This window comes from Barbus barbus (genome assembly GCF_936440315.1).
Source record: "Barbus barbus genome assembly, chromosome: 42".
Classification (NCBI taxonomy): domain Eukaryota; kingdom Metazoa; phylum Chordata; class Actinopteri; order Cypriniformes; family Cyprinidae; genus Barbus; species Barbus barbus.
In genome coordinates, this window is record NC_136720.1 from 22,307,466 (window position 1) to 22,327,560 (window position 20,095).

At 33.5% G+C, this 20,095-nt stretch overlaps 1 protein-coding gene across 1 annotated transcript in view; it reads left to right on the plus strand.

Annotated features, from left to right (window-relative positions):
* The window catches only part of LOC306861583 (dedicator of cytokinesis protein 4-like), a 103,249-nt gene that overhangs the window by 16,070 nt on the left and 67,084 nt on the right, over positions 1-20,095 (plus strand). Inside the window, exon 2 of the mRNA XM_079403947.1 lies at positions 19,176-19,259. Coding sequence (XP_079260073.1) covers positions 19,176-19,259 — 84 coding nt within the window. The remainder of the gene's footprint in view (positions 1-19,175; positions 19,260-20,095) is intronic.

Sequence of the window (20,095 nt, forward strand, 5' to 3'; positions counted from 1 at the left end):
TAAGCTAAAGCAGATATTCCAGCCGCTCCTGGCGTGCCAGTGGCTTAGGACTCGATGTGGGATGAAAATTCTCCACAAACGGGAAAAAATGAGCGAGAGTGAAGCTTTTTGTGCCACTTCACTTTACAGCTCAACTTGGAAAAGAGTATGATGTTTTGGCCATAAATCCACCTCGGAAAGCCATGCTGGATGACTGCGGTGTTCCTCTCGGAATTTGTCGGAAACTTAAACCCAGTGTTACATATTTAGCCCAGATATATCAAAAAAAGATGCAGAAAGAGTTAGCAGACTTTCAAGCCAGACAGTTGTGGTTTTCTGTGTTTATTTCATGCTCTTTTGTGCCTTGTTGTTAGGGTTAATAATAATAATAATAATAATAATATTAAAAAAATAATAACAACAACAACAACAATAATAATAATAGTTAATATCATTAGTAGTATTAGTATTGATTTGTTTGTATTCATTTAAAAATAAGAACAATTTAATAATAATAATAATTCGTCATTAGTAGAAGCATTGTTGTTATTATTATTTTTAACAACAACAACAATACTAACAGTCATACCAATTTAGTAATTTATTGTTCTTATTTATGCTAGAATTATATAATTGTGCAAATTTAATAATAATAATAATAATATTAATAATTAATTAAAAATAATATTAATTTATGCTGTTATATTGTTTATTTATAATTGATATATTTATAAGTTAAACAGTCTAATTGATCTAATTCCTCTGTTATGCTACACATTTAAAAAGTAATTATTCAAACAATCATTAATTAAAATCTTTTATTAAAAGTTATTTTACAAAGAGCCAATTAATTTGAAAAGTTCAATATCTGTTAAAAATGTCTGTGAATAACATAATCACTCGATTTTTAATCTATCACTGATATAACATTAATGATGAAAGCATGTAGCTTCTTGTGCTATTACTTCACCATCTGATTTCTTCAGAAAATGTAAAAATTAGGTTTGTTGTTATTGTTATTTAGCTTGTTATTTATCTGGATGCATGTCATTTTGTATTTTTGCTCCTTGTTGAGAATGATTGTTACTCTGATCCATGTTGATCCTCAGAAACGTTCTCCAGGCACTTGTGCTGCTTCTCGACAGAACGAGCGTGTAATGCCAAAACAAACAAATGCTGATGGGGCGTTTAGTAGCGGCGGATCACATCGTGATAACAGGACTAGCTGATGCGTGACTGAAGATGCTTCATGTTTCCCTCTCTCTCTCTCTCGCATGCGCTTCTCCTCGCTGTTGCTCATGGATGGGTAAACAGCAGCACGCGGCTGTCTGATCATCACTCTGGAACGGCCTGGAGTTAAAATATACAGATAGCACAAATTACAGCTGCCAGCGAAGCACAAAACACTCACGCTGCCTTCCTTTCCCTCCCTCACAGGAGTTTATGTGTCACAGACCACAGTGATCTTTGTCACAATAGAAAAATCACAAGTCTACATCCTTCGGCACTGGGTTTTGTTACTTCGGTACTAGTCTCGCGTAGCCAGACCTTCAGACTGACGGCTGAAGGTCTGGGAACTTTGGCCACTTTGGATGGCCAAGGCCCGCCCAAGAGGTCATAATTATGACTGACAGGTAAAGCAACCAATCACGTTTCATTTCATTTTGTTCCCATCATGTTTAGGGGCGTGGAAATGTCGCCACAATAACAAACCGGTGTGGGTTCGGTGCCTTGCTCAAGGGCACCTCAGTCGTGGTATTGAGGGTGGAGAGAGCACACCCCCCCCCCCCCCCCCCCCCCACCTACAATCCCTGCCGGCCCGAGACTCGAACCCGCAACCTTTGGATTACGAGTCGGACTCTAACCATTAGGCCACAACTTCCCCATCAGACGTTTAGACAGCGGTTTGTGGGCGTGACGTCTGAGGCTGAGACTACTTCGGTACTAGTAATTGCTAAGACAAATATTAATTTTACAATTTATGCCACTGCACTTTGAACCCTTTGGTCACTTTGGATTTGAACCCCAGGTATTAAACCTTAGCTTGTTTTCAAGATGAGCGATATTACTCATGGCTGATACAGATGTCATTAAAAATGAATGATGCTGTTTTTAAACATTAACTTTAATAACAGATATGCAGAACTGAAATTGTTAATAAAAATTGTTAATAATAATAATTAATAATAATGTTAAAAATAACGTATTGTTATTATTATTATTTACATATTGTATTTATTTAAATTTATTTTGAAGTCTGAATTGTATCAAATTTAGCTTCATATTGGTGTCCCTGGACCACAATAAGGGTAAATGTTTTTATTTATTTATTTATTTTTTTGAAATTGAGATCTATACATAAATGGAAAGCTTATTTATTCGGTTTTTAGATTATGTATGATTTGTTAAGATAGGACAATATTTGGCAGAGAGTCACAATATTGAGAAAATTGCCCTAAAATGGTCATATTACTAATCAAAAATTTAATTGATATATTTACAATAGGAAATCTACAAAATATCTTCCTGGAACATGATCTTTACTTGAGACTTATGACTGGTTTTGTGGTCCAGGTTCACATTTGTTTTGGGCTGTCTAATCATTAAGCTGTACATTTAGAAAGTATATAAAAAGTTTTCATGATAAATTGTCATAAATTCATAAATTCGTTCAGGACTCAAATTTAAGCATTTTATTAATTAAATAAAATATTTTAATTTATTTTAGTGTATATTTATTTTTTTGTGTAATTTTTTTAATATATTTTTTATTTAATTGCTTATTTAAATTTCCCCCCTATAATTTAATAGCATTTTAATCATTTATTAAAGATTATTATTATTTATTTATTTATTTTTTTGCTTTATTGATTGGCTTATTGTGCTATTACTGTACCATCTATTTTCTTCATATAATGTAAAAATCTGCATGTATTACTTTAATTGTCCTGCATGCAAGTCCGTCGCTCTGTTTGTTTTTCAGTGCAGTTCATGTTGACGTTGCCCTGACCCGTAACTGGGGCAGCTGTTTGGAGTAATTGGCAGTGAAGCAGTCCAAACACATGCTGCCCGTCAGCTCCACAACGCCGCACTGGTTCTGCGGTCTGTTGCTGGACATATGGACGGCCGACGTCACATGACTGATGGGTTCACCTGTTACAGCCGTGTTCCCCACAAGCAGTCTCCGGTCTGACCCACGCTTACTGATAACTTGTGCATTTGATTTGGCCTGACCTTGTTGGCTTGTCTTCTTTTGCTGTCCGACAGCATGGATGCTTGTTTAGAAGAATAATTGCAGATTCAGTCTTATTGCGCTGATGATACACACTCCAGTGGGTCTCGAGGCCTCTGCTGTGAAAACTACCATCTGGACCATAGAGAGAGACAGACATGTCCACATGCTGTCCCACTCTCCTTGGTCTCTTGCCTTTTGGTGTCTCGCTGCTCTGTGAAGCGAGCCGTGTGTGTTTGTGTGCTCAGGTGTGTGTGTGTTTGTGAAGTGAATCCGCTCATACCGAGAGACTCCTCATTCTGTTCTCCATTTAGCTATTGTTACATAGTACTCTACAGCTGATTGGATATATAGCATTGTCAATCATTTGTGTGAGCAATGTGATTGGCTGGATCAGTTCTGGGTTTGAGGGTGTTACAGATGCAACAATTACAATATAAGAGATTGATCAATTTACTATGTTTTGTACGCCACTCAACCATTTTTTATTTTGATTGGAATATACAAAATACAATAAAAGAGCAATATTAATAAATCTATACATTCCTTTTTTCTATTAACAACTACTAAGGGCGGACACAAACATAAACAGTCACAACCATCAGTGAACCCTGCCCCCCACCCACCCAAAGGAGGAGAATAAAACTTAAGTACATTATCAATAAGAAAAAAAACAACAAATAAATCAAATAAAAACAAATTGACAATTATACATACTTAAAACAGAAAAAATGAACAAGAGACTACACAGAACAATTAAAAATACATATTACAAATCAGTAAAGATAAGTGGTGTATTTTTGACAAAGTCAAGTAGGACCTCAGTTTTTATTAAATTTGTCAGTGGAAACTCTTAAAGCAAACTTAATTTTTTCAATATATAGAAAAGACAACAAATCTTCTAACCATGAAAAAGTGGGAGGAGAGTTAGAAGAGTTCCAGTGTAGTAAAATTTGTCTGCGAGCTGTCAATGAGGCAAAGGTAAGAACATTAACATACTTTGTGTATTTATTCAAAGCTGATGGGAGACCAAAAATAACAATTAGGGGGCATTGTTCAAGGGAAATATTCAAAATTTAAGAAAAAGTATGAACAAAGGAATGCCACTCAACCTTAGTACTTGTTATTTATGTATTTTGGTGATCAGATTCAGATCACAGTCTCATATTAAAAGCTAGACATAAATACATGCAAGATGCATTACTTTCAGCCTTCCCTTAGTAATAAACAAGCCTTTTAAAAGTTGTCTGGAGCAGGAAGCCAGGACACGCTAGAAAAGTCACATGACTCAATATGAAGGTGAGTTTGTAACCTCTGGTGTGTCCTGCTCCTGAGGTGAGGGTCTCAACTTAGAATGTGTGTTTCTGAAACCCTATAAGAGATTTTGTTTTGCATATTTTCTACGGGCTAAAAGGGTTTTCATGAGTCACAAATGCTTTCAGGACTCACATTCTCTTTTTATTTAATTTTATTTTATATTATTATTATTATATATTTTATTTTATTTTTTATTATTATTAATATTTTTTAATTTATTTTACCTTGTATTATTTTATTTTAATATTTTATTTTTCCATTATTTTTTTTATTTTTTTTATTAATTTTATATATTTTTATTTTCTGTTCTAGAATACTCTAGTATTTTTTGTTATTTTTAAAAATTTATGTTTGATGACTATACATCATTGTTATCAGATGATTGAAACCACATTTAGAGGTCATTCAGGGGCAGATTTTGACCATATTCAGTGTATGTGGTTGACAGAAATGCATTAACAAGTAATCTATAACGAGGCTGCAAATAATCATCATCTTGTTGTTTTTATCCATGTGCATTGCTTACATTTTTAATATGATTTGTGTGTTTTTTACATTTGACACCTTTTAATTCTACTATTATAATGTGCTTTAAACTTTGTTTTATTTTTTATCTACCTGAATCGCAAACATGTTACATTATCTGTCAGTATTTTTACATTTGGCCAAGGTTAACTGCATATTTCCTTCACTTAGCAATGAAATAGGCAAGCGCTGTTCTTTCATGAAAGTTTAATTGTAGGAAAAGATATGAATGCACACACAAAAGAAAATATTGATTCAAGGACCTAAAGTGTTGATGTAAAATAGCGAGGATAAATAGTTGCAATTTGATTATACAGCTCTAATGTCACATTGATTTTGTTCCATACTGTCTGCAAAAAGTGTATGTCATTTCTCCTGATGGACATTAATTTGTTCTTTGGCCCTGTGGGTGGAGAGCGTGTTGCTGATGGAGATGTTTGTAATAATAGCGGTGAGCAGATGTGATGATGAAGATGGTGATGATAATGACTGTGTATGACAATGATGAGATATGGATTTCTTCCTCTGGTTTGTGTGTGTGTGTGAACAGCTCAAGGCAGTGTGGGGGATTTAATGACGTCTCTGTGTCTCTGTGTGTGTGTGTGTGTGTGAGAGACTGATGCGGTCTGCATTCTCTTTCACATCTTTGTTTGGGTGCGGCCGTCGCTCATAGATGAGTGCGTGTTAAACAAGGTCACCACAGTGGTGGAAATGTTTCTGGTCATGGTAAAACATTTACTACGCCAGAAAGACTGGTTTGACCAATATCAAAGGCCATATGAAAGGCCAGTGTATAAAAGCAGTTCATGAAACACTGCTTGATTGATTTAAACCTTTATTTTCAGTCTTCCCTTGGTAAACAAGCCTCAAAAGCTGTTGTCTGCTCACTGCACAAAGCCAGTAAACATTAGAAAAGTCATGTGACCGTCAGTACTGACCATATGAAAATGAGATTGTGGCCTCTGGAGTGTCCTGGTCCTGAGGCGAGGGTCTCAGCTAGATTAAAGGGTGTGATGCTGAAACCCTGCTCAAGCTTGAGATTTTTTTAACTTGCCTTTGGCAGTCTTGTCACAAATGCTTTTCTGGCCTCAAATTCTCAGTATTTTATTTTATTTAAGTTATATACGTTTATATAAGTTGATATGATTCTTTAGGATCTTAATTAAAAGTCTATAACATACTTTGGTTAAAATTTGTCAGTGGTAGTGTAAAAAAACACCTTTTTAAACCTGTCAAAATCAGCTCTGTTTTCAGCAAGCCGTTTTTAAGGCCATGTTGCTTTAAATGCTAATGAGCTCTGCTGACCCCGCCCCTCTCTTCTGTGGGGTGACGAGCAGTACTGTTTACTTTAGCCGCGAAACTGGCTAACTAGTACATTATTAGGAAAGGCGATTTGCAAGGATTCATAAAAACCCTAATACTCACTTCTTCTGTAGATGAAGCTGGATCACGAATGATTCGGCAAACATAGACGCATTTAGGCAGATCGGGGATCGGCGCATTCACCTCAAAGCGAAAGTAACGTTAATCCTCTGCGTCTTCAGCGGCTTAGATGTCGGGAGTAAATGGCGACTGCTATATTCATTATTACATCCAACAACAAAACACCTCAATCGCTTAATCTGAGACATTTTGTCTTCCCCTGCACCGGAGTCAACACAACATTTGGCATTTGGACTGTTTACAGCTCATTCAGTTCATTCAGCTCACTCGGGGCGGGTCTTCAATCAACTATCGTGGGAGGGGTCTGTGCAGAACTACGTCATTCTGACAGGAATCTCAGAACAGCCTGATTTGAGAAAGGGGATTTTAAAACGGGGATTTAAAAAAAAAAACACTAGGTGGATTTTTATAATTATAGGATAGATATTAGATGTGTACACACACTTCCAATACACATTATGTTTATGTTCAAACAACTTGAAAAGTGAATTTTGCATCCGATGACCCCTTTAAATATTGATAAATATTCCTTTTTGAAATCTGCAAGAACAACAATAATTCTGTTTTATTTTATTCTATTCTATTTCATTCTAATTTTTTTATTTCATATTGATAAAATGTATTTAATAAATATTGATACAATAAATATGGATAAATATTAATATTTGAAATCTACAGCAACAAAAACAACAACAATAATTATTTTTATAGTATTAATTTTATTATTTTTACATTTTATTTGATTGATTTAATATTTATTTTGAATTTTGCTGTCAGGAAAAAACAAACAAACTTGAATTTGAATTTATACTTATAAAAAGTATCCATAATGATTCATTATAATTTATTAAATTATATAATGATAAACTAAATAATAATAATAATAATAATTATTATTATTACTATTACTACAATTATGATTATTATTGTGTTTTTTTCTATTTTATTTTTCTTATTTTATTGATAAATATTTTTTTTAATCTGCTGTAAAGTACTATTTAAATAAATGAACAGAAAACAAGTACCAATAATAGTAGTAGTAGTAGTAGTGATGATGATGATGATGATAATAATAAATATTTTTTTTTGTTATTGTTTGTTTTCTGCATGTAATAAGATCTATTTAATTCACTGATGAAAGGATTGATGAAAAGAAGTATAGATTATTATTTTTTGATTGACACTTTAAAAGTTTGAAGATTGACGTTCTTATCTGTTGTACCGTTCTTAATTTAGCAGCTCTCGCAATCTGAAATCTGTGAAGATAAAGATAAGTTAAGCAAGTTGATTACTCTCTGCACCTCAGGATCTGGTGTTGGAAATGGTCATATAGCTGCAAAATCTGTCAATTCAGAAATTTCAAATTTCAGATCTGAGGACATCAGAGTTTCATACGGTCAGATCTCTCTTATGAGAAGGAGGCCAAGTATCAGGAGGATATTGAGGAAAATAGAAGAATAGAGAAGTGAAAGCGTTTGGTCCCCCTAAATGAAGGAACCACCATGCAAAGAAACACTGCATGAGTGGTTGGTAATTTGAGCTCTCTGTCAGAGCACAGTGACTAAACATCATGAGAAAAACACACATAGCAATGGCAATATAGTGAATTTAGATATGAATCAAGGAAACTCCAGTGTGAAGTCAGGATGACTTATCCAGCAGTGGTTTTCCAGCTCTAAGCATTTAAAAGCTTTAATCTAACATTACGGCAATGGATCGCATCGCAATCCCTCCACACACACACACACACACACACATACGGGGGCAAAAGAAGCAGAGAGCAGATTATGGCACTGAATGAGGTGAAGTGGGCAGCTTAAGAAGTCTGACCTATATTCTTATTTAATCAGAGTCATGTATGATTTACTCTGGCCTGTGGAGACACCGCTTGCTCCCGCTCCTTCATTTATATCACACTTACACTGAAAAACACATGTTTTACAGCCCCTGCAAGGTGCTATGACTCTTTGATTTTGATTTTTTTAAATTTATTTTTATTATATTTTATTTTACTCTTCTTTTTTACAATTTCTTTCTTTTCCATTTCCATTTCATTTTCTTTTTATTTTACTCTGTTATTTATTTATTTAATTTTTATTATTCCTTAATTTAATTTTATTATTTTTATTCTATTAGCCCCAAATTATCTATTTTTTTACTTTGTTTCTTTATTTAATATTTTTATTATTTTACTCTTTTTATTTTATTTATTTGATTTTTATTTTACTCTTATTTTATTTTAGGTTTTATTTGGCATTTCTAGACTCATTTTGTCCTTTTCAAGCTGCAAGTCACATTCATAATGATTTGATGCTCAAATTGTGTCATGCCTGTATTGGACGGCGTCTGATGCTCTCGATGGTCAACACACAAAACAGCGTATCTCACCTCTGACTCCGTCAAGAAAGAGGAGAGTCTGTGATTATTCTCTTTGTGAGACACCAAATTATATTTCTCTGACCTTTATATCTGAAACACAGATAATGGGCAATTCTCAGCCAGCGGCCGCTCGCCAATAGCTTAATTTATTTCTGACAAACTGGCAGAGCAAAACTGCTCTTTCAGGGCAGTAAATGACACAACCACAATGTGAAGGGAACGTGTGGGGTCTTTTGAGTGAAGGCACAGCCGACAATGCTGCCCAAAGAGAACAAACGCCTGCTGGGGGATGGAGAAGTGTGAATGTCTCAGGAGGGATGTGACTCAGATTATTGTTAATGCCAAAAGAGTGTATACGTGTGTGTTTTCTGTATGTTTTTTTAGTTTTTATTTCTATTTTATTTTTAGTATTTATTTTTCTGTTTTGTATTTTTCCATTTCATTTTATTTTTTATTTTTACCCTTTTAATTGTTTTATTTAACTATTTATTTTTGTATTTTTATTATTTACTCTTTTGATTTGTATTTTTTTACTCTTATTTTTTATAATTTGTATTCTATTAATTTATTACTTTATTTTTATATGATGTATTTTTAAATGTACTATTTTTTATAATGTTTTTGTATTTTACTCCTTTTTTTAGTTTTTATATTTATTGTATTTTTACTATTTATTTTTCTTTTTGTTTTCTATTTAATTTTCTTTTTATTTTACCCTTTCAATTTTTTATTTTATATTTTTAATGTATTTTTATTATTTTACTCTTTTTATTTTAAATAATTATTATTTGATTATTTAATTTGTTTTTATTTTAAATATATTATTATAGTTTTATTTATATAATTTATTATATTCATATTTTACTTTTTTATTTTATGTATTTTTTATTTATTTACTCTTTTTAATTCTATTTCATTTTCTTTTAATTGTATTATTTAATTTCTTATTTTGTTATCATTCATTTAAATTATTTTACTTTTTTTATATACATATATAAATATATTATTTTATTAAACCCAATTTATCTATTTGTTTTAGGGTTGCAACTAACAATTATTTTTATAATCGATTAATCGGATAATAAAAGCCCAATTTTCTTTTGCATTTTTTTTGGACAAAAAACACTTCCACATTCTGCCCAATGTCCTTCAAACAAACGTGCCAACTGAATGCTATGAAAACATACAGTGCTTAACACTTTATTAGACCACCTGCCATAATAAAGAGAAAACACAAATATTTTAGGAATCTGTCAAAAAAAAATATTTAAATATAAAAATGCTATTATTGGGAAAATAACAAACAAACAACTAAATAGTATTTATTCACATAATAACAAAAATGGCCTCCAATGTCTTCCATAACAGCTTGCATTCTTGCTGGTATTGTTTATGTACTTTTTGACTGTAATTGGGTATCTGAAAAAAACCCACTATAAAACGAGACTTTTTTTTTTTTAGATAACAGCAATTATTATATTATAGCATTAGAAATAGCCTACTGTTACTAAAGAGCTTATGCATATTGAAGGACTAACCAATACAGAAAGCTAAAAGAAAAGATTTAGGTAATCACCAATATAGAGCAGCAGTGACACAAACCTTACATGAATTTGTTTTAAAATTTGTTAAGCACTGTATATAGGCTAGTGAATATAGCCTAGTTTAGTCGTCTTTACTGTCATTTCTTTATCCTTTACAAGGCGCCTATGAAGCGTCTGATATTTATATTCAGACAATTACACGCAGTTATCCCTATTACAGTTCCTACTCATAAAATACGTGCACTGCATGTTGACTTTTAAACCTTAATTTTTACCTTTTCTTTTTTCATTTCATTTACTTTCTATTTTTATTTACTTCATTTTATTTTGTTTTATTGCTAGTATTTATTTGAATTTTTTATGTTTCCCAACTTTAATTATTTTAATTCTATTAGCCCAAACTTATGGGCAATTCAGATTTCCATCAGGAACATGGACCTGATCCCTGAGGAAAAAGTTTTATTCCAGTAAAATCCCCTTATTCCGACTACTCTATCCCATCCAGTGGTGTGAAGTAACGAATTACAAATACTCACGTTACAGTAATTAAGTAGTTTTTATCAGTAATTGTACTTTTTTGAGTAGTTTAAAAATTATGGACTTTTACTTTTACTTGAGTACATTTTAAGTGATGTATCGGTACTTTTACTCCGCTATTTTCCTCCGTTTGTGGTCGTTACATGCTTATTTTAATTTTATTTTTATCCATTAATATGATTGGATAGGGAGATAGTGTCTCATGACTTTCGTCAAATCAAATTGTGCATAGAAAACTTTAATCGCCAACTGCTGTCTATCATGGCTGCTGGAAGTGCATTCGTCAAGCATCAATGCAGTCACATCTTCCTCTAATATGTTAAGGTAAATTTTGGATTTCTGCTTACTAAATGATTTGTATATATGCTTGCCTATCTACACGACCTGAAATTTGGTGTGAGGTTGCGGGTATTGCGTACAGTGTTAACTCCCGCAAGTGCCACGTTCAGTAAATTCCCACTCACTTAAGAGCCGCGCGATTTGCGCTGCTTCGCGTTCAGCTGCAGTCACTTGGATACGTTTTTGCTTGTTGAACTTGTTGACTTTTGATGAGTTTGAGCGTGTGATGCGCGCTGTGAAAAAGTGTGTTGGAAACACTGTAAAACAGTGCAATATTGTACTCAAATTGAGGACCAATCTGCACCTTATTGATGACCTGTGGCGTTAATACTGCATCTGTGTCAGCGCGTGATGTAATAAAACTGCAGCTCATTAATAAACTTTTTTAATTTCTTTTTTTAATCCATTTTATTCAATCCGCCTTCATTTAGCATGTGCACTCGCGCAAGTTCAACACTTTTTGTTGCATTCAGTTGTGGATGCTGCTGATTCACCGAGACCGCCGCGGCTCAGTAAGAGACGTGCGTTTGTGTTTTCTTTTGAAAAAAATTCCCCAGAAATACTTTATTTAATGCATTTTTCCTTACAAATTGTTTTATCGACATAACAATTCGAGTAATGTATATGTACTTGTAATGTACATGATGGCATACTTCTAGAACAATGTGCATTTGTTAAAATTGTAACATAAATGATCAAGTCTTGTTTCTTTATTGCAAAACGCTAAAACTGGCACCGTTTTGGAGAGAAATGGGCTCTCATTTTAACCCATATCATGGTGTGTGATGCTGAACTATGAGTTTCTAATGGTGTTTGTATTTGCACTGTTCTAAACATTAATATTTTATGTGCAACAACAGCATGGTCTCAGTGGCCTTACACATTATTTTAAATCTATTTTTCAAACTTTATGATTTAAATGGGTATAATTGTACTGAGAATAACTTTCATCTTTTCTTCAACTGAATACTGTTTCCGTGCTGTTTTGATGTGTTTTAAAGAGTTGGCAGTCAAAATCAATCAAAACTGCTGGATTATAGATATTCTTCATTCTTTATGACAAACAAGATCATGTGAATTCCAGAATGTACAACGTTTTTTTAAAGGTGACCCTGGACCACAAAACCATAAGTGACAATTTTTCAAAACTGAGATCTATATATCATCTATACAAAGCTGAATAAATAATCTTTCCATTGGTGTATGGTTTGTTAGGATAGGACAATATTTGGCTGAGAGACAACTATTTGAAAATCTGGAATCTGAGGGTGCAAAAAAATCTAAATATTGAGAAAATCTCCTTTAAAGTTGTCCAAATGAAGTTCTTAGCAATGCATATTACTAATCAAAAATTAAGTTTTGATATATTTACGGTAGGAAATTTACAAAATATCTTCATGGAACATGATCTTTACTTAATGGCCTAATGATTTTTGGCATAAAAGAAGAATAAAAATGTTTTACCCATACAATGTATTTTTGGCTATTGCTACAAATATACCTCAGCGACTTAAGACTGCTTATGTGCTCCAGGGTCACACATGTATAAATTGCAGTGTACAGCGTTTATTATAATGGGGTAGAATCCACAGCTCAGTACTCAGTACTCAATACTCATGAGTACTTTTAAATAGGCTACTCTTTTACTCTTACTCAAGTAGTTTTTTTGGACAAGTACTTTTACTCTACTCAAACTACATTTTTTGGAAGGTAATGGTACTTTTACTTGAGTATATATTTTCAGTACTCTTTCCACCACTGATCCCATCTGCCAACCTTCTCGTAGCTGTGTATCAGATATCAAAGTTTTAATTTTCGCCTCTTTCAGTTCTCAATTAGCCTCACACCTTGAGATCTGTAGCGGCGCGAGGGGTTAAATGTGCTCGAGTCCAGGCTGAGGAATGTCTAAACGAGCTCATTAATTAACAGCCCTGCTCTCTGTCAATGCAAGAACCCTTCACTCACATTCACATTACCATCAACAGCGTCTTACTCTTCAGCAGCTGCGGTAATGAATGATTTCCACAGTGACCGCTCCTTTGGCACAAGCGTATCAAGAGCCATGCCAGAGAACCCCGAGCTCCTGTTATGAAGCACAGATGAATCGTGGTCTGTCGGGCTGGCCATAGACTCAGATTCTTACATCACATCATGTGTATTACTGCGTGGTTGAGGCTCACGCTGTTGAGATGGCTGTGGTGGGATTCTCTGCATTGCTCAGAAAGGAAAGGATTTTGAGTGTGCATGTGGAATAGCTATTTAAAACCCGTATCATCAGTAATTTACTGTGGTTTACAGGCCTGTTGGGTGGTGTTCAGATTTCTGGATTGTAATTGCACATCGTTGGTCTCTGAAGTCTTGGAGTGTATCGAATTTAATTGCCTGCTAGTATCACAGGCGATTACATACCCGAAATCCTGTTTTGTGCTGAAAAAAAAAAACGCTTTTACTTGTACTAAATGCTTTAGCACACCCTTGCCTAATTGTTTTGCAACTTCTTGATCCACCCAACAAAAAAAATATTCCCAGTTTCTGCATTATTTATTGGGCCTGCGCTGCAGGATGCTCACTGTGTAGACCTAAATATTGTGTTAATAATTCAGTCTCGTTTTGGCAACACGGTTGTGGACAACACAGAACCCGGCGTACATTTGCATATTAATGTGGCGATGAATAATTAATGAATCTAGAGGTTGATTAGCTGTCAGGTTCATGGCTGGATCACAAATCAGTATGGATATTAGGTGAGGTTAAAAGCATATTAGGGGATCCTTTTGAACCAATTTTGAGGTAACAACATGTTCATGTGTCCTTTTTGTGTGTGTGCAGGATGGTTAATAGCCGATATGATGTTTATGTTGTTTGGATGTGTTTATGTCAGGAGCTAAATATCAATGCATTTGTATATTTGTATACATTGCATACAATATACTATATATAGTACTATGGTAAATATAGTAGTATATATTTCAGTATATATTATATATTAGTATTATATTAGTAATATTTAGAATATAAGTAGTTTGCAATTTAAAAAATGAAAAATATTTATATATTTAACAAATTATTATTGTTGTTGTTTAGTATTATCAAAGATAAGTACAAAATAGGGATTTTGACTCTTCAAGAAGTATTTTAGTTACATTCAGGCAGAAATTATTTGCTAGTTATTGTTTCTATAGAATATAATTGAGCAATTATATAATGTTTTATTATATATGTAATTTGATCATAATAATAATTAATAATAATAGTAATATGTACAATTAATGAATTGAACAATTTAAGACAATTACATTGAAAATATTTGTATTGTTTGGTTTATGCAAATTATTATTATTATTATTAAAAATTGCAATTCAGTGATGGAATGTATATTATAATATTTTATTATATATATAATTTGATCATCATAATAATAATAATAATAATAATAATAATTATTATTATTATTATTTGCAATTAATTGTTAATTACAGTTACTAGTAGAATTTATAATTAATGATAATTACATTAAAATATTTGTATAATTTGGCTTATACAAATGATGATAATAATGATAGTAACAAGAATAATATAATTTAAACATTTATTATTATTATTATTATTATTATTATTATCATTATTATGCTATAATGTAATTTCAATAGATTTAATGTATTTCTTTGGCATTATGTTGTCCACCATACTGTCTAGGTGCTGGAATTGCTGTTGAAAACTAGTTAATGATTACTTTGAGCATTTAATGTGTTTGTTCAGGAGCCAAACCATCTGATTCTTCCCTGCTCCTCGCAGCAAATCTTTCCTGGACGGCTCAGGCACAAACCTGGAAGCACTGAGGCAGATACACATGTCGCTTGGCCAGAACTTGAGTGGCGAGGGTAAAGCCATCATCCTGAGCTCTGTGTCGAGCTGTAATGAGCTCAGACTACCCAACTGTAGCATCACACCCTCTCAAACCCAAACCAGATCTGCAGTTAATCCACACAAACAGAGTCTTGTGTTGAGTTCTCCATTTCCGTGTCTGAGCCAAAGGGATGAAGCTCGCTGTCTCAGGTCTGTGTCAGCCCAGCGGGATTATGGGAAGCGAGAGCGTGGCGCCCTGCTTAGGTTTCTCTGTGTCCAGTCTACTTCCGTAACACATACGTTATTATATTAAATAAACATATTTAAAATATTTTTTTATTTTAATTTTCCTATTTTATGTACCTTTGGTCTCAAGATCGTTTTGCTTCATTCTGTTGTAGTCTGTCTAAAGTAGCTGTTGCTAGTTAAATAAAAATAAGTACCAATAACAATAATTGTAATTCTTTCTATCTATATTTAAGTATAATCAGCTATGCATTAAATGGGGATTTTGACTCTTCAAGAGGTATTTCACTTTCATTCAGGCTAGTTTTTGTCTACTAGAATATAATATCATGTACAGTATGTAATTTGATAAAATTTATTATTATTATTATTATTATTATTAAAAATTATAATTACAATTAATACAATTTACAGTTTAAGGCAATTACATAGAAATTGCATTTTTATTAAATAAAAATACATTATTTTATTTTAGACTCAAGATCGTTTTGCTTTATTCTGTTGTAGTCTATATAAAGTAGCTGTAAACACTCCCAAAATGTAGCTGACTGTGTAGATGTTGAGGCAGCTTGCTACATTAGCAAAGCTTAGAGTATCCAGGAGCTTTGGTTAACTGTGGATGAACATTATGTATCAAACCCAGTGAAGACGGATGAAGCGTCAAGGTCTGTTTCATCTTCAGTGTGGTATAACTTCCAGTTCCTCATAATTAATAGTGTGCAAACATAGTCAGAGATGATTCGTTCTGTTAGTTACAGATGGTTTAGAGATGATTACAGATGATTCTCCAGACTCTACGGGCCAGAGTCCCAAACACAGATTAGGGCTAGTGCTAAAAAGGATTTTCACCGCAGAATTACTGATGAGATTGTAATTTAGTTCAGATTCAGGGTTAATCTGTGTCTGGGAATCAGACGCTCTACTATAAATATGGAATTAGTCTCAAATGTTGTGAAATATATCAAATATAAAAAAAATCAAATGCGTTGACATTCAAACATTTAAGTGTGTCTATATACATTTTTGGTTCGTTAATGTTGAGCTTTTGAAAGCATATTTGTGTGTGTTTGCAGTTGAATTTTTATATTGGTAGTTCACCTTTTTAGAGAGGTAAGGATGTCTTTATCCTTCTCTTTATTGCTCTTTATCTTTCCTCAGGTAATTAAAGTATTTTTCGGTCACTGAACACTTTTTAGGCTCTCTGGTGACGCTGCGACTCATTTAAGCTGCCCTTCGCTTACTGGTGAAGGATTTGAGCTCTGTCAAGGACTCCACATCCAGGCTGAATAATGTAATGTGCTGCTGCTGAAAACCTGTATAATTAATTCATCGGACCTACTTTATTATTTTGGCTTCTGAATTTTAAAGTCAAATCGCACTGATAGGATGCAGCTGCATGTGAAACTCAAGGACGTGCAACTTGGGTTGTGAGGCTATTTGAATGAACAGAAATGTTGCACGATGGGATCGTAATCTGATGAGTGTCTCGAGGAGATGCACTGAAGTCAAGAACGGCTTGAAGTTGTCATTCGGTGAAAATATTCTGGATCCAGGTTTTAGTGGTTCAGTTCACTATATTTACAATTGCATGATGAAACATTAATGTGAGCTACAGTTTTACATTTTCTGAGGATTGCTGCTTGCAAAATGTATTTCTATAATTCACATGTCTTCAGTGGTTGCCAAATCATTGCGATGTGGTTGCTAGGATGGGAATCGTGATTTCAATTTTACTAGTATTTGTTTATTTTATTTTATTTCATTTGATTGATTTATTTATTTTTGGGTAATTAGATTAGGGAAATAGATTACACTGGTCGTGTTGTATGTTTTTGATTCACTAAAAACGAATCAACTGAGTCATTTGTTTGAGAATCAGTTGGCATACACTGGTTGCATTGTACGTTTTTGATTCACTACAAAGAACCAACTCATTCCTTTGACAGTTAGATTACCGACTAGATTACTGGTCATGTTGAATGTGTTAGATTCATTAAAAAGAACCGGGTTGCTAAAGCAACTCATAAAATACATTCCTTTGGGAGTTAGATTACACTGATTATGGTGAATGTGTTACATTCGTTAAAAAGGACCGGCTCGCTAAAAAGAACCAAATCATTTTATGGGGAATCACTTGAACTGCACTATAATTGCTTCATCAGTTCATTTTTTTGATTCAGTGATCAGAATCGACTCATTTGAGTCATTCTTTTTGGAATTGGTATGTTATTGATTCACTTAAAACCAATTCAATCAACTCATCAGACTCATTCTTTTTAGCAGTTAGGTAACACTGGCCATGTTGACTCTTTTTAGATTCGTTAAAATGTATTTTTTTGGGGAATCAACTGATTGCACTTTGTTTTTGACTCACTAAGAAAGAATCCACTCATAGGAGTCATTCATTAGGGAATCATTTGGACTATACTTCTGACTCTTTGTGAATGTGATTGACTAAACAGAAACAGCTCACTGGAGTCATTCTTTTCGGTATCGGTGGAATAAACTGGCCCCACTGTATGTTTTTGATTTACCTAAAAAGAATCGACTCATGGGGATCATTCATTTGGGAATCGATTGGACTATACTGATGGCACTTCGACTCCTAAGAATCATTTGTTTGGGAATGTGCCAGAGTTTCTGGGTGCTCTGTGCATTTTATGAGGACTCTATCATCATTATAATCTTATAACACACACACAGAAGTTCTCAATTAGGTCAGAGCCTCTGTGTGGGTATCCCAGATTGGCCTGTGCCCCATAAAACCATGAAATCCACTGCAGAAATCACTTCTGCTTTGTGATCTCAGGCAGGTGAGATAACAGCCTGATTTAACACACCTATCCCATAATCCCCTGAGTGGAGTGAGCAATGATGACATCATTATAATATATATGAGAGCTTTTTAGTTTTGTGTGAGGAATGCTGATTACACAAAGACGTGTCCTCTTTCTCTATCTGCACTCTCTCTGTTTTTTGATGTTTTCTATGCTTATAGCCTGACTTCAAAGCCTCCTAGCGTACATGTTCATCAAAGTGAGTCTCCTCAGGTGAACGCTTAAGCAAGAGAGATACGTCACTTTTATTAAACCTTCCCACGGCGTTGAACTTCAGAGCAATCTGGCAACCCTGTCCTTATGCGCATAAGCTGAGGTCACACTAGGCTTTGAGCATCTGAAATTACCTCAGATCCCACAATACTGCAAACCAGGCAGCTTTTACATTTGTGCACTCTTTGAATTCAGCCAAAAGGCCAATCTGTGACGTTTACATCTACTATGGGTCAAAAGTCTTCGCACTATACAGTTTTAGCATCACAAATGTGTATGAATGAAAGGGAATGGTGTATTTTATCCTCTTTGCTTGATTAAATGCATCATATATTGACCTGAAATGTCATTTTGTTGTAAACACCAGTGTTATTTTAGTATTTGAGATACTATTAACACTTTTTAATGTTTAATTTGATAACATGAGTTAACAATGACTAAAACCTCTACAGGTTTTTAAAAAATCTTAGTCAATGTTAATATCAGCATTTATTAATACATTTTTAAGATTAAATGCTGTAATTGTTAACGTTAGTTAATGCACTATGAACTAACATGACCATTTTTATTAAATAACATTAAATATATTGTTCATTATTATTTCATGCTAGTTAATGCATTAATGTTCACTGAGACCTTATAGTAATACATTTGTTTTTAAAATTGTTTTAGTTCATTGAATAACCTTGGTAAACACTGAGTTATTAATCATTATTGTTGTTGTTTTTTGTGCTTCAGTGCTGGCCAGTTTTCGAGGAACGGTGCAGCATGGCTTGCCTCTGGAGATCGGTGACACGGTGCAGATCCTGGAGAAATGTGAAGGTACATAATCACTGATGTCAGCCGTCTTTTACATTTATTTCAATAGTATAAACTAGGGCCGTGCGATTTGGGGATTTATTTTTTTAATTTTTTTTTTTGAGCGATTTCATTTGCGATTTTTAAATTTGCAAAGTTAAGCTTCAACTCAATATTGTCACTTATGTGCAGCACAGTATGAGTATAGGTACCCTGCTGAAAAAACAAAAAAAAAACAATAGAAACCATCACAGAAGTTCCATAAAAACCATTACAAAATTCCTTTTTGTTTTGGGCATTATTCCAATAGGAATTTTTATATATAGATAAATTTAATGCATCCTTGCTGAATAAAAGTATAAATTCCTTTTAATTTCTTTGTCTAAATAAAAAAAAAAATCATTCATTTAGTCACTGACCTCAAACTTTTAAATGGTAGTGTGTTACGAAAGCTTTCTATTTCAGATAAATGTTATTCATTAAAGTTCAAATGTTTCTTGAGCTGCAAATCGGCATATTAGAAAGATTTCTGAAGGATACAAAACAGTTATTTTAAAATGGAAAAATATTTCACAATATTACTGATTTTGCTGTATTTTGGATCAAATAAATGCAGCTGTGGTGAGCAGAAGAGACTTGTTTGAAAAACATTTTAAAAATCGTACCGATCTGAAACTTCTGAATGGTAGTGTGTATATATGTGAGAGGGTTTGTGTATTAGTACGAAACCAGCTATAACCAGTCTAAATAAACTAGTGTGGAAAGTCATTCTGATCTAAGAGGGTCTTTTCATCAGGGTAGGCTTGATTTGAGAAACTGCTGACACAGAGGCACCTGTAGCACCGCTCATTCTTCAAGTA